The sequence below is a fragment of the Pituophis catenifer genome, unplaced genomic scaffold (genome assembly GCF_029215685.1).
Source record: "Pituophis catenifer annectens isolate HBS135680 unplaced genomic scaffold, rPitCat1.0.hap2 SCAF_7, whole genome shotgun sequence".
Classification (NCBI taxonomy): Eukaryota; Metazoa; Chordata; class Lepidosauria; order Squamata; family Colubridae; genus Pituophis; species Pituophis catenifer.
In genome coordinates, this window is record NW_027256887.1 from 13,998,752 (window position 1) to 14,012,974 (window position 14,223).

Genomic DNA, 14,223 nt, shown 5'->3' on the forward strand with positions numbered 1-14,223 from the left:
GCTATTTAAAAAGTCATATCCGATCGGAAAATGACTAGTAGAGGCAAGAACTTACTCATGTTTGCAGCAATGATAACAAAAGGTTTCATGTAGGTTCTTTTCATGTTCTTTGCCAGATTGTGAAAATAATCTTCATAGTGTTTCAGTAAGTGAGCTGTACCCCCTTCTGTCCTCTGGATGTGTTCCCAAAGGTCTTCTGTGCGAGGATCCAGTAAGGCACTACCTGTTTTTATGATATTCTAGAAGAAGAAGAAAAGTAGACTAAGGAAAAAAAATGTAACAATATCACACTGAAGCTGAACCTAACCCCTAACCAAGAGCCTTGGTGGCGCAGCAGACTAAAGTGCTGTTAACTAGCTCCAGCTGCCTGCAATTACTGCAAGTTCAAATCTCACCAGGCTCAAGGTTGACTCAGCCTTCCATCTTTCCGAGATAGGTAAAATGAGGACCCGGATTGTGGGGGCAATAAGATGACTTTGTATAAAAGAGAAGAGTCTCCGGAGAAAGGCGGCATATAAATCGAACCAACCAACCAATCAATCAATCAATAACCAAAATTCTTTATGCAGTCTAATGAAGCTTTCCTTAAACAAGCATAAACTATGATCATTTTATTTTCAGCATTTTGCTCTTCAGTGACTTGTATCTTTTTAATATATATGGTAATTTGGTTTTTCAAAGTTTATAATTTTATTTAAAAATATAGTATTTTGTATATTATATATATATTTATAGTATATATATTTTATAGTATATAATATAATACTGCCCAAAGAGCTGCTGATTCAGTTCTGCAGAGGAATTATTGAGTCTGTCATCTGTACCTCCATAACTGTCTGCTTTGGCTCTGCAACCCAACAAGACAGACACATGCTATGTGGTCTCAAACAAGCAAACAATAAATAAACCACCTGTCATTAGAATGGCTGTTGGAAAATGCTCCTGAGAATGCAATAAACAGCCAAGAAAGCAAACAAATGGATTATCAAACAAATGAACCCAAAGTTCTCATTTGAGGCATAAATGACCAGGCTTAATTATCTCATTTCAGTCACTTTATGTGAAGACCTCTCTCTCTGGAGAAGGCTCTACTGCGGGGAAGGAAAGAGAAGAGGATGACCACTAGTAAGATGGATGGACTCAAGTAGAGCAGTGATGGATGCACTGTTGGAAGATCTGAGATGCCAGATTGAGGGCAGATTGTCATGCAGATAAAATCTATCTATGGCGGCATTCCCCAACTTTTCCAGATTGATGGTCCAGTGCTGGGAGGAGGAGGAGGGGAAGGTTTTGTGTGAGGGGCAGGCACGCCGTTCATGCCGGCTCACCACTCATGAGGCCTGGTCACAAATAGGCCATGGCCTAGTAGTGGGCCATGGCCCACAGGTTGAGGGTCCCTGATCTATAGTTTCTAAAAGTCGACACCAACTTGATGGCGCATAATCAATCAATCATTACAGATAGTTTTCAATTTACAATCACAAGTGGGCCAGGGGTGGGTTCTAATTTTTTTTACTATCGGTTCTGTGGGCGTGGTTTATTTTGTGGGCGTGGCTTGATTGTCATGTGACAATTCTTTAGGATTTAGCAGAGGTACTGGTCTACCAGGCTTTTAATTGCTTGCAGAGCTGTACTGGTCTACTCATGTATTTTTGCAGGCACTGATCTACTCATGTATTTTTGCAGGAACTGATCTACCCATTTATTTTTGCAGGCACCAGTCTACTCATTTGTTTTTGGAGGCACCGGTCTACCACCAAACTGCCTTTTACCACTGATCAGATGTAGGGTAGCCCTTTGAAGCCCCGCGGCAAGAATTTAAATAGTTTTTCCTTATAGCCCATCAAGCTGGGACTCAGGAGGCAGCAATAGATTGGGGGTGGGGCCAAATAAAAGGTAAGAATAATGCGTGGGGGGGGAACCGGTTCGATGATGTCATATCGTCACCGCTACCAGCTCGGCGGAACTGGGAGGAACCCACCACTGAAGTGGGCCCGGAAGTTTGGTCGTACGTTGAGGCAGTCAGTCAGCAGATCACCATGTGACCTGACACGATTTTACAACCAACTTTATGATAGTTATAAGTTGCAAATCACAATCATATGACCATAGGATGCTACAACTGATCCTAAATGTGAGTTAGTTGCCAAGTGCCCAACATGTGGTCATGTGACTGTGCTGGGGGTGGACATTTTAAGATGGTCAAAATGTGTTTTACAGGCTATAAAACACCCTTTGCAAGGCTGTCCTAATTTCAGATGGTTGTTAAGTGCTCCTCATTAAGTGAGGACTACCTTTAAAATGGAAAGCTTACTTTTGGAAATCCATAAAACATCAGCAGAGAGAAACCTAAAAGAGCACTAATTTTTGTGTTGAGAATTGAGGAAGAAATCATTCTTAGCTAGCATAGCTGAGTAACCATGAAAGAAAATGTGTATTAGATTCAGGTGGATTCATATTTCCCAAGAACAGCATGCAATATAGTGAACATATAGAAGAATAAAACTCTTCTTTCTTATGTATTGGCATGAACGATACAGCATCTCTTCATAAAACTACAGATCTCTCTACCAATGCAGTTATTCCTGCATAGCGTTGAAAAACTGCATGGACTAAGAGGTACTTTTTCCTGACCTTAGCATGGAAACTATAATACGTAATGTTTGTTGGCATTCATGCAAAATTATAAACTGTGTAATTGGAACACAAGCTATTTTTCACTGTTTGGTACTTGATTTCTGTAAAAAGGCAGATTTAATCTTTTGTCTTTGTTACACAGCCATCATTTGGGCTATTTTTTTTTTTTTTTTACTATTTAAAAGTGGTTATTTAATATTACTTTACTTTTTTACTTTACTTTATTTTGGATTTATATACCGCCCTACTCCTGAAGGACTCAGGGCGGTGAACAGCCAAAAGATAAAACACACATAATACAAAATTTAAAAAACAATGTAAAAACACATTAAATAATTTGGCCCAAACAAATTAAAACACCCCTATTGTTTTAAAACAAATTTAAAATTAACAATTAAAAGGAAGTTAGGCCAGCCCAGCCCGTTGAAATAAAAAGGTCTTGAGGGATATTAAGGGATATTAAGGGATATTCCCTTAATATCCCTTAATATCCCTCAAGATTAATATTAAGGGAATTCAGAAAAATACAGCTAAAGTAAATACAGTTTCTTCAGAAAAAATGGTTCTTTTTATGGCAATCTGATAATACTGGAAAGGGCTTTCATTTTGCACAGTTTATAAAAGCGTAGAGAGATCAGTACTGGAGCTATAATCATATGATTATTGATTCACAATGAGTTTAAATAAACTTCACATTACATAGTGACTTGGTTCTTTGGAGGATTATTTGATTACTTTTTGATGAATCTAAAGCACATTCTTAGATTTCAAAAACATAATCTCTACGCTCTGTGGAAATCACTAGAACATTTTAATGCTGAATATTGGCAGCAGTGCCAGAAAAATGTGCGAACAGTCTATTTTCAATCTGCTGTCTTCCTTCAAACATGCAGACATCATTCAGTGTTATATCTCACTTTCATTATGCTGGAGCTCTTATAAAGTAACACCTTGCAAAGCACTTTTGCACAAAGCCACATAATCTAGGGCTCATTAAAAAACTGTTTTGTTTTGGTGCTAACAGGGTCTTACCAGGTGAAAGAAGGAAATGATTCTGACACCCACCTCCCAATCACAGGTCTATCCTTTTTTCCTGACCTTTTTTTCAGGACCAATTTATCAGAAATGCTACTTCAGCCCAGGAAACACGGCTAAAAATATGAATATATTGCTCCATTGTGCTAAAGAGGTTATAACAGGGATTCATCACTAAAAGCAACACTAGAAAAAAAACCAAACCAAATCCTGCAGATCAGGGGTGTCAAACTCGATTTCATTGAGGGATGCATCAGGGTTGTGTTTGACCTCGGAGGGACGGGGGGGGGGGGAGGCGTTGCCATGGTGGGTGTGACACGGGACTTGTGTTGGGGGCACTTGTGGTAGTCAAGTGCTAAGGCAAGACTTCCCTGAGACCCTCCCCCACTCTCATTATAATCTCCTTCCTTCCTTTCTTCCTTCTTCCTTTTTATCAGGTTCGCCTGATACGCCAGTTGCGTCCCTTTCTGGATCGGGACTCCTTATGCATGGTCACTCATGCCCTGGTCACCTCTTGCCTGGACTACTGCAATGCTCTCTACATGGGGCTCCCCTTGAGGAGCACCTGGAGGCTCCAGCTGGTCCAGAATGCAGCCGCGTGGGTAATTATGGGGGCGAAATGGCACTCCCATGTAACACCTCTCCTGCGCGAGCTGCACTGGATCCCGGTGGTCTTCCGGGTGCGCTTCAAGGTATTGGGTCTTATCTTTAAAGCGCTCCATGACTTAGGGCCCGGATATTTACGAGACCACCTTCTGCCACCCATAACCTCCCACCGGCCAATCCGCTCCCACAGAGAGGGTCTCCTCAGGGTGCCGTCAGTCAAGCAATGTCGACTGACGACCCCCAGGGGGAGAGCCTTCTCTGTGGGGCCACCCGCCCTCTGGAACGAGCTACCCCCAGGAATACGACTGATCCCGGACCTCCGTACTTTCCGCCGAGCGTTGAAGACCTTCTTATTCCAGCAAGCCGGGCTGGCTTAAAATTTTAATGGGCTATTTTATGGGTAAAGGGTTTTAAAAATTTAGGGAAACCAAACCGATTTAATTCTGCTTTAATTTATTTTAATTTTTCTACTGTATGTATTTTAATTTTGGCTGTTCACCGCCCTGAGTCCTTCGGGAGAAGGGCGGTATACAAATTTAATAAACCTAAACCTAAACCTTCTTTCCTTCCCTTCTCTTCCCTCCTTTTCTTCTTTTTCCGTCCCTCTTCATTCTGCTTCCTTCTTCCTTCCCCTCTCCTTATTTTTTCTTCCTTGCTCTCTTCCCATCTTTTTGATTTTCCTCTTTCTCTTTCTCCTTTCCTGTCCCTTCTTGCATGCTCAAATGCAAAAGGGGAAACATTTCTCCTTTTCTTTTGTTTTTAGTTTGTTCTGCTAGCCCTCTGCCAACAAAAACAGAGCCCGTGTGCAGCCCCCCGAGCTACATTTTCACTGGCAGAAGCACCACGGGCCAGTCCGTTGCTGTTTCCAGGCCAGCCCCACAGGCCAGATCTAAGCACCCCGCAGGCCGGATCCAGCCCACGGGCCTTGAGTTTGACATCCCTGCTGCGTATAACTTTTTAAGATATAACGATTTTTATCAGCAGTTCAACTGCTTTAGAAAGCTTTATCAGTTACGGTATGTGGCATTTCTGCATAGTGAAACAAAAGATCTATTTAGGCCAGAGGTCAGCAACCTGCGGCTCTGGAGCCGCATGTGGCTCTTTTACCCCTCTGCTGTGGCTCCCTGTCACTCAAAATATGCGTCACAACAGCCAATGTGCGACACCCGCCGGCACGCGATTTATTGAGCTTTTCAATCCTTGGTAGGTCAACGATGGATAAATCCAAGAAAAGAAAAGTTTCAGAAGAAAACATAAGATTTAATTCAACTTCAGTTAGTTTTGTGGCCGCTCAAGAAATAGTCAGGCACGGGAAGCGTTTTGTGGCTCCCGGTGTTTTTTTTTTCTGTGGGAAACAGGTCCAAATGGCTCTTTGAATGTTTAAGGTTACAGACCCCTGATTTAGGCCTTCTATGCTTTCATTAAGCCTCTAGCAAGGCTTCCCTTTCATGTAGTCAGAGAACTGAAAAGGACCACTAGATAAATAATGTGCAATCTTATGCCTCTCTTCACAGTGTTCTCCAAAAAAGAATTGCATTCCCACATTTTCGGCAACTGGTTGTCCCTAAGGGTCACATCCTTGTGCTTTCTCACTACCAGTTCAACATTTCTTACCTCATTAAATTCCACATCTCTTGTTGCAGCCAAATCAAACCCCTGTTGCTGGCTCTCATACTGCAGTACCCTGATCATCATCTGGTAGGCTATCCGCACATCATTTCCATAGAAGGAATTTGTGTGGTTTGTGGCATTCTGAAGCACTTTCGCTATCTGCACCGACTTATCGCTGTCCATTTTTGTCTCGTTATGGAGAAACTTCTCATTCTGACCGAAACAGAAAAATAAGGCAAAATGTTAGGAAACAGATTTAATTTGTTCTTTTTTAAAATCATTTGATTCATCCCTTTAGATTCAATTTGTCTTGTTTTTTTCTTTGAAGACGGTTCGCTTCTCATCCAAGAAGCTTCTTCAGCTCTGAGTGGATGGTGGGGAATGGAAGGATTTATACTCTTATTCTTTTAGAGGGTTCTTGAAGAACTTGGAGGTTTATCCGTGTCCTCAGGGTCACCTGAGTATTGCTCCTGGTTCCTGTAGTCTGCATTTTTTTCCCCTCTGGAAATCCATTCCTACTCCCACACCATTCAAAGAGTGTTCTTCCCAAATTGTATAGCTAAAAAGCTATACAATTCCTGCAAGGAATATACCGTATTTTTCGGAGTATAAGACACACCTTTTCCCCCCCCTAAAAGGGGGTGAACATTTAGGTGCGTCTTATACACGAATGTAGCCCCGCCCACCCACTGGCCCCCACCCTTTGGCCTCTGCCTCCCTGCAGTTTACCTCCTTGCAGCAAGCAGCAAGAAGAAACAGCTCCTTTCAGCTTCAGCACAGTCTAATTAGCACAAGTTGATTAGATCGGCCTCCCAATTCTCAGCTGATTTGCTCTCAGCTGTTTTGCGCAGGGGTCTGCTGCTTGCTGCAAAGAGGTAAATTGCTGGAGCAGATTTTTTTTCCCCCTTGTGTTAATCAAGCTATGCTGAAAACGAAAATGAAAGTAAAGCAGGCTGTTTGCCCCAACGAGGCAAAATTGCTCAGTGGAAGGGGCAGAGGGAGATTTCTTTTTCTTCTTTTCCTCACCAAAAAAGGTAGGTGCGTCTTATACTCCAAAAAATACGGTAAATCCTTCCATTCCCCACTAACCAGTCATAGCTAAAGAAGCTTCTTGGATGAGAAGTAAAACATCTTCAAAGAAAAAACTAGAAAGTCCAGTTGCCTTCTGAAAAAGCACCTTTGGGACAGTTTGTACTGAAAGCTCCTGGGTACTGGTACTTTTTTGGGGTTCAGCAAAATTATAACAGGGTAATCCCACATAAGAGATTTGAGTGAACAATTTACAGGCAGTCCTTGACTTATAACAGTTCGTTTAAAGTTACAACGGCGCTGAAAAAAGTGGCTTATGACCATTTTTCACACTTATGTCCCTTGTAGCATCCCCGTGGTCACGTGATTTACATTTGGATGCTTGACTCACTGACTCACATTTATGACGTTTGTAGTGTCCCAGAGTCACTTAAAAACCGTGTGACTAATTTAAGAACTGCAATAATTTACTTTAAAAATGTGGCAAGAAAAGTCATAAAATGGGTCAAAACTCACTTAAGAAATTTCTCACTGAACAACATAAATTTTGGGCTCAATTGTGTTGTAAGATGAGGACTACCTGTACAGCTAGTCCTCAACTTACTGTATTTTTCAGAGTATAAGACGCACTGGGCTATAAGACGCACCTACCTTTTTTGGTGAGGAAAACAAGAAAAAGAAATCTGCCTCTGCCTCCCAGCAATTTTGCCTCGTGGCAGCAAACAGCAAACAGCCTGCTTTACTTTCATTTTCGTTTTCAGCATAGCTTGATTAGCACAAGAAAAAAAATCTGCTCCCAGCAATTTATCTTCTTGCAGCAAGCAGCAGAGGCCTGCGCAAAACAGCTGAGAGCAAAAGAGCTGAGAGTCGGGAGGCTGATCCAATCAACTTGTGCTAATTAGGCTGTGCTGGAGCTGAAAGGAGCTGTTTTTTCTTGCTGCTTGCTGCAAGAAGGTAAACTGCTGGGAAGCAGAGGCCAAAGTGGGGGCCAGTGGGTGGGCGGGGCTACAATCGGTATATTTTCCCCCCTTTTAGGGGGGAAAAAGGTGTGTCTTATAGTCCGAAAAATATGGTATGTCCACAACTGGGACTAGAATTTCCATGGCTAAGCAAGGCAGTTATTAAAGTAGTCACACTTGATTTTGTGATCTTTTTTGCCCTGGTTATTAAGAGAATCACTACAGTTGTTACATGACGCATATGGTCATTGACTGTGATTGTCGAAAGCTGGCTGGGAAAATTGACTGTGATTGTCGAAAGCTGGCTGGGAAAATCAGAAATGGAGATAATTTGACTCTTGAACTCTATAATCATCATAAATACATGTAGATTGCCAAATGCCCAAATTTTGACCACGCGACTGTGGGGATGCTGCGACGGTCATAAGTGTGAGGACTGGTCATAAGCAACTTTTTTTTCAGTGCTATTGTACCTTTGAATGGTACACTAAGCAAATGTTTGTTAAGTCAAGGACTACTTGTAAATGACACATCCTCCAAAAATATTACCAGTTTCTATGGAACAATTAATACCGTGTTCAGTAGGTACCCCACTCTTACCATGATTTTAAGAGTCACAAAGCCAACGGTAGTACAGTTAAAAAGTTCAGGGGACAGCCAGCCTTTCTCACTGCTACAATGCCGAACAGCGTTCCCTTTAAAAAGAAAATCAATTGGTGAGAAATTCAAAAGTTTTACCATCGTGTTTCATTTATAAGAAAATTATCTTTTTGTAACTTTTTATGTTACACAAAGAGATGCTTAACGATTATGTACCGTTATATGTGAGAAGCACTTCTAATTATATTTTTTTAAAAGGGCATTTTACAACAGAATCCTAGGTTGATGGAGTTTGGTGGTGGTGGTACTGGTGGCAGTTTAACCCGTTAAATGAGAGTCAGTTTGGTTTAGTGCAGTGATGGCTAACCTTTTTGTCGTCGCGTGCCAAAAGCGGGGGGAACATGGGGGAGTCACACATGTGCATGCCCACACCCATAATTCAATATGCCCTGTCCCTCACGCATGCACGCGTGACCCCCTCCATTTGACCCCCACTTTTGGCATGCGATGGCACGGTGGGACTGGTAGGCCTGTTTTTCGCCAGAGGCTTTCTTGGAGCCTGGGGAGAGTGAAACGGCCTTCCCCCCCCCCCCGGAGGCCCTCTGAAGGCCGGAAATGGCCCTTTTCCTGACTTCCGGTGTGAGACCTAAAGACCCGTTTTCTGCCCTCCCCAGGCTTCAGAGGCTTTCTAGGAGCCTGGGGAGAGTGAAAACGGCCTCCCCCCCTCCAGAGGCCCTCCAGGGGCAGGAAATGGCCCATGGGCCCAGAAGGCCAAGCTGAGCTAGGGCACCACTCGTGTGCCCACAAATATGGCTCCAGTGCTATAGGTTTGCCATCACGGGTCTAGTGGTTAAGCCAACAGGTTAGAAAGCAAGAGAGCGTGACTTCAAGTCCCGTTTAGCCTTGAGAAAGCCAGCTGGGTGACTTTGGACAAGTTATCTTCTCTCCATCCAACTCACCTCACAGGCCTGTTGTGGGGAAAATGGAAGGAGGAAGGTGTGTTAGATATGTTTGCCGCCTTGAGTTATTTGTGAAAACAATACAGGTTGGATATAAATAAATGAATGAAGAAATAATTAAATCATCAAACAGAATGGAACAAAGCTGGAAGGGACCTTGGAGGTCTTTTAGTCCAGCCCCCTGCTCAAGCAGAAGACCCTATATCAGTGATGGCTAACCTTTTTGCCATCGCGTGCCAAAAGTGGAGGGAGCACGGGGGGAGCGTACCCACGAGCCCACACCCATAATTCTATGCGCCCCACTCCCCCGCTTCCTCCACTTTTGGCATGTGATGGCACAGTGGGCCCAGTAGGTCCATTTTTCACCTTCCCCAGGCTCCAGAGGCTTTCTAGGAGCCTGGGGAGGGCGAAAATGTCTTTTCCCAACTTCCCACCCCCGGAGGCCCTCTGGAGTCCGGAAATGACCCGTTTGCTGACTTCTGGTGGGACCAGAAGGCCTGTTTTTCACTCTCCCCAGGCTCCAGAGCCTTTCTAGGAGCCTGGGGAGAGCGAAAAAACGGGCCTTCCCCTCCCCCCAGGCCTTCCAGAGGCCAGAAACAGCTTGTTTCCCTACTACCGGTGGGCCCAGAAGGGCCGAAAATGGAGCTGAGCTTGTGTGCCCACCGATATGGCTCCGCATGCCACCTGTGGCACGCGTGCCATAGGTTCGCCATCATGGCCCTATACCATCTTAGACAAGTGACTGTCCAGTCTCTTCTTAAAAACCTCCAGGGATGGAGCACCCATAATTTCTGGAAGCAAGCTGTTCCACTGGTTAATTGATTTTCTATATATGTCATTATAAATATGTCATTATGCTGCAGAATAAAATAGATGATTCCGATTATGTTTTCAAAAGTTTTGTTTTTCTCCTCACTCTTACGTTTCAACTATCAAATTTATATTTTGATTGCTTTGTCTAAATGAGATTTTTTAATATGTTCTTAACAGGTTCTATCTGGGTGAAACAGACTTCCATCTTCAGGCTTTCATAGGCAACTTTCTCCCGTATGTCAACCAACCTTTTTGAATTTTTATTTTTCCCAACACTTAACCTAGAACAGTGATGGCGAAGCTTTTTGGCACCAAGTGCTGAAAAGAGAGCGCGTGTACGCACTCATCTGGGAAGCAACCTGGAAGGGGAGCTGCCTAGGGGGCGTGCGCGCACACTGAAAAATGAACTTCCGGTTTCCAGCGCATGCATACGCAGTGGCCAGCTAGTCTTCTGGTTACTGGCACACATCCACGTGTGATGAACAGCTGGCTGGCGCGCATGCTCATGCCAGAATACGTAAAACCAGCTTTTCCAGTTTCCGGCACTGCCACACACACGAAGGTCAGCTGATTGTCACACGTGCATGGGTGCCAGAAACCCGGAAGAGGAACAGGCAACGCCGCGTGTGCCAGGCAGAGGTGAGTTTCAGCAGGTTCTGCCCAGTTCTAGAGAACTGGTAGTGGAAATTTTGAGTAGTTCGGAGAACTGGTAGTAAAAATTCTGACTGGCCCCGCCCCCATCTATTCTCTGCCTCCCAAGTCCCAGCTGATCAGGAGGAAATGGGGATTTTGCAGTATCCTTCCCCTGGAGTGGGGTGGGAATGGAGATTTTACAGTATCCTTCCCCTGCCACGCCCACCATGCCATGCCATGCCCACAGAACTGGTAGTAAAAAATTTTGAAACCCACCACTGGTGCCAGGCAACATGGCTCCGCATGCCACTTTGGGCATGTGTGCCACAGGTTCGCCATCATGAACCTAGAATAACACTTTATATATATAATAACAATTACTTACCCACTGATCCCTTAGGACATGGAACAGCAGCAGGTTGCCCAAATTTGGTTTGTGGCCACCAAATGCCAGCCTCAAAAGCTTTGGGACATCCATTGTAAACCACTACATGAGATTGAAGCAAAAGTTATATATATTTGTATACATTTTATAAGAAAGAGAGAGGTGGGGGTGAAGGGAGGGAGGGAGGGACACAGAGAGAGACAGAGAGATCAACAATATAAAACAATAGCAGAAAGAAGAAATAAAGATAATCACTATTCTTGTCTTGTTTTAGAAAAATGAGAAGACTCATTAGTGCAGGGGTCACCAACCTTTCGGATCTCAAGGACCACTAAATTCGTAATTTTAAATCCCACGGACCACTAATATGATCTGCCTAATGATCGACTGGGTGGGCGTGGCCAACTCAATGTCGCTTCTGTCGAGGGGCGCCTCGCCAGCCTCTACTTGCCCCTCCTCTCCCAGCCACTCCTTGCCTCCCTGCCCAGGCTCCTTAGAGCCCCAACAGGAAGCACTTGCTGGAGTTAAGCAGCCACCGTGAGAAAGAGTTGGCAAAACAGCTCAGTTCAAATTGGATCTGACCAAGAAGAAGGCTCAGCAGAAGCACCTCACTGAGGACTACGAGCATAGGCTTTCCAAGCAGAGGGAAGACCTGCAGGAGTGCAAGGTCAGGTACCGGTGCTCAGATACCTGGAGGCTCAGCGGACTGAGATGGTCAGCCAGTTCCAGGCCATGATGGAGTCCCACTAGAACAAGGCCCTCTGGCTCTTCGCCACCAGAGGCACTTCCCTCCAGCCTTTGCCCAAAGCCCTGCACCAGGAGGCTTGAGCCTGGATAGCTCAACAGACAGAGCTCTGTAATTTAACACCAGCTGTCTGCAATTAAAGTAAGATCGAATCCCACCAGGCTCAAGGTTGACTCAGCCTTCCATCCTTTCTAAGGTAGGTAAATTGAGGGCCCAGTTTGTGGGGGCAATAAGCAGACTTTGTATAAATATACAAAAGTATGAAGGCTATTGCTTAACGCATTGTAAGCTGCCCTGAGTCTCCGGAGAAGGGCGGCATATAAATCAAATTAAAAAAAAAAAAAAGCAGACCCCAAGTTGGAATTTCTGCCCTCCTCCAACCGACACAAAAAGACCCTGAAGGGGGAGACTCTCTGCAGCAACAGAAATGTTCATTGCATGTATCCGTCCCAGGAGCCGTAGTTTGAGGACTCCTGATTTAGTGCAATATAAAAAATGCAAATAATTTTTCTGCGGACCACCAAAATTTTCTCACAGACCACTAGTGAGCCATCGCTGGCTATTGGGGGTGAATCACTCGCCCCCACGGAGAGGGCTCGTAACTTGGGCGTCCTCCTGGACGCACGGCTGTCTTTAGAAGATCATTTGGCAGCCGTGGCCAGGGGGGCTTTCTATCAGGTTCGCCTGATACGCCAGTTGCGCCCCTTTCTAGATCGGGACTCCTTACGCACAGTCACTCAGGCACTCGTCACTTCCCGCCTGGACTACTGCAACGCTCTCTACATGGGGCTCCCCCTGGGGTGCACCCGGAGGCTCCAGCTGGTCCAGAACGCGGCCGCGCGGGGGATTATGGGGGCGACGAGGCGCTCCCATGTGACACCTCTCCTGCGCGAGCTGCACTGGCTCCCAGTGGTCTTCCGGGTGCGCTTCAAGGTGTTGGTGACCACTTTTAAAGCGCTCCATGGCTTAGGGCCGGGGTACTTACGAGACCGCCTCCTGCCACCAATAGCCTCCCACCGGCCAGTACGCTCACACAGAGTAGGCCTCCTCAGGGTGCCGTCCGCCAGACAGTGTCGGCTGGCGACCCCCAGGGGGAGAGCCTTCTCTGTGGTGGCGCCCACCCTCTGGAACAACCTCCCCCCAGAGTTACGTACAATAACAGACCTCCGGATTTTTCGTCGGGCCCTGAAAACCCATTTATTTCAACTAGCTGGGCTGGCTTGAGTCAAATTTTAAATTGATTTTAAATTGGAACAGTTTTAATTATGGCCAAGATATTTAATTATTTTAATTAGTTTTTTAGATTTTGTATGTTTTGTATGTATGTCTTGTTTTTACTTTGGCTGTTCACCGCCCTGAGTCCTATATTGGAGAAGGGCGGTATAGAAATTTAAATAAATAAATAAATAAATAAATAAATAAATAAATAAATAAATAAATAAATAAATAGTGGTCCATGGACCACCAGTTGGTGACCACTGCATTAGTGTATATAATCTTGTAGTGTAATGTTTATACTCTTAAGTTATTAACACCATTTGATTCAAAGGATTGAAAAAGAAATAAAGAACAAAACAAAAACTTTCTTTCTGCAAGGGTTCCAACCAAAAAGTACCATTATTTATAATTTATTGTTATACTGCTTAAATTGAGTTTGCCATGATAGTATTTAATCAAAGCAAATCTCTCAAGGACGATCAGCCTATATTTATCCTGAAATTTAATTCCTTTCTATAAAATTGATTTATCTTCTTCCTTGCTGCTTCATTGAGAATTGAAGATAGCGAACAATGATTAAAATACAAAGAAATTTAAACCTCAGATTAAAACAAGAATGCGAAATTAAAAGCTTGGCAAAACTATGCTTTTCTCAAGGGGGGAAAAAAGGTGCTTCAGAACCAACTCCTGAATCAACTATCCTTCAGTAAAATTGCTAAGGAGAATAAAAAACCTCCAACACATTAACAGACAAGTAAAACAATCACAGGGCTAACATTAATCCTGAATGGTAGATAAAATAATGTCTTTTTGGCACTGGGAATACAAATTATTCAAACCAGTCTAGGAAGGATATTCAATAATGAGCCATCTCTAATTAGAAGGAATCTAAATTCTACCAAATCTAATCTACTATTTCTAGTAGCTTTCCACTTCATATAGAATAGAATAGAATAGAATAGAATAGAATAGAATAGAATAGAATAGAATAGA

The 14,223-nt window shown here is 43.9% G+C and overlaps 1 protein-coding gene across 1 annotated transcript in view; it reads right to left on the bottom strand.

The window, feature by feature from the left end:
* CELSR1 (cadherin EGF LAG seven-pass G-type receptor 1) overlaps positions 1-14,223 on the bottom strand; it is a 182,383-nt gene that overhangs the window by 35,051 nt on the left and 133,109 nt on the right. The window contains exons 16-19 of the mRNA XM_070947154.1: positions 11,268-11,369; positions 8,478-8,572; positions 5,893-6,102; positions 56-239 (exon numbers count right to left, since the gene is read on the bottom strand). Of these exons, the coding sequence (XP_070803255.1) occupies positions 56-239; positions 5,893-6,102; positions 8,478-8,572; positions 11,268-11,369 (591 nt within the window). The remainder of the gene's footprint in view (positions 1-55; positions 240-5,892; positions 6,103-8,477; positions 8,573-11,267; positions 11,370-14,223) is intronic.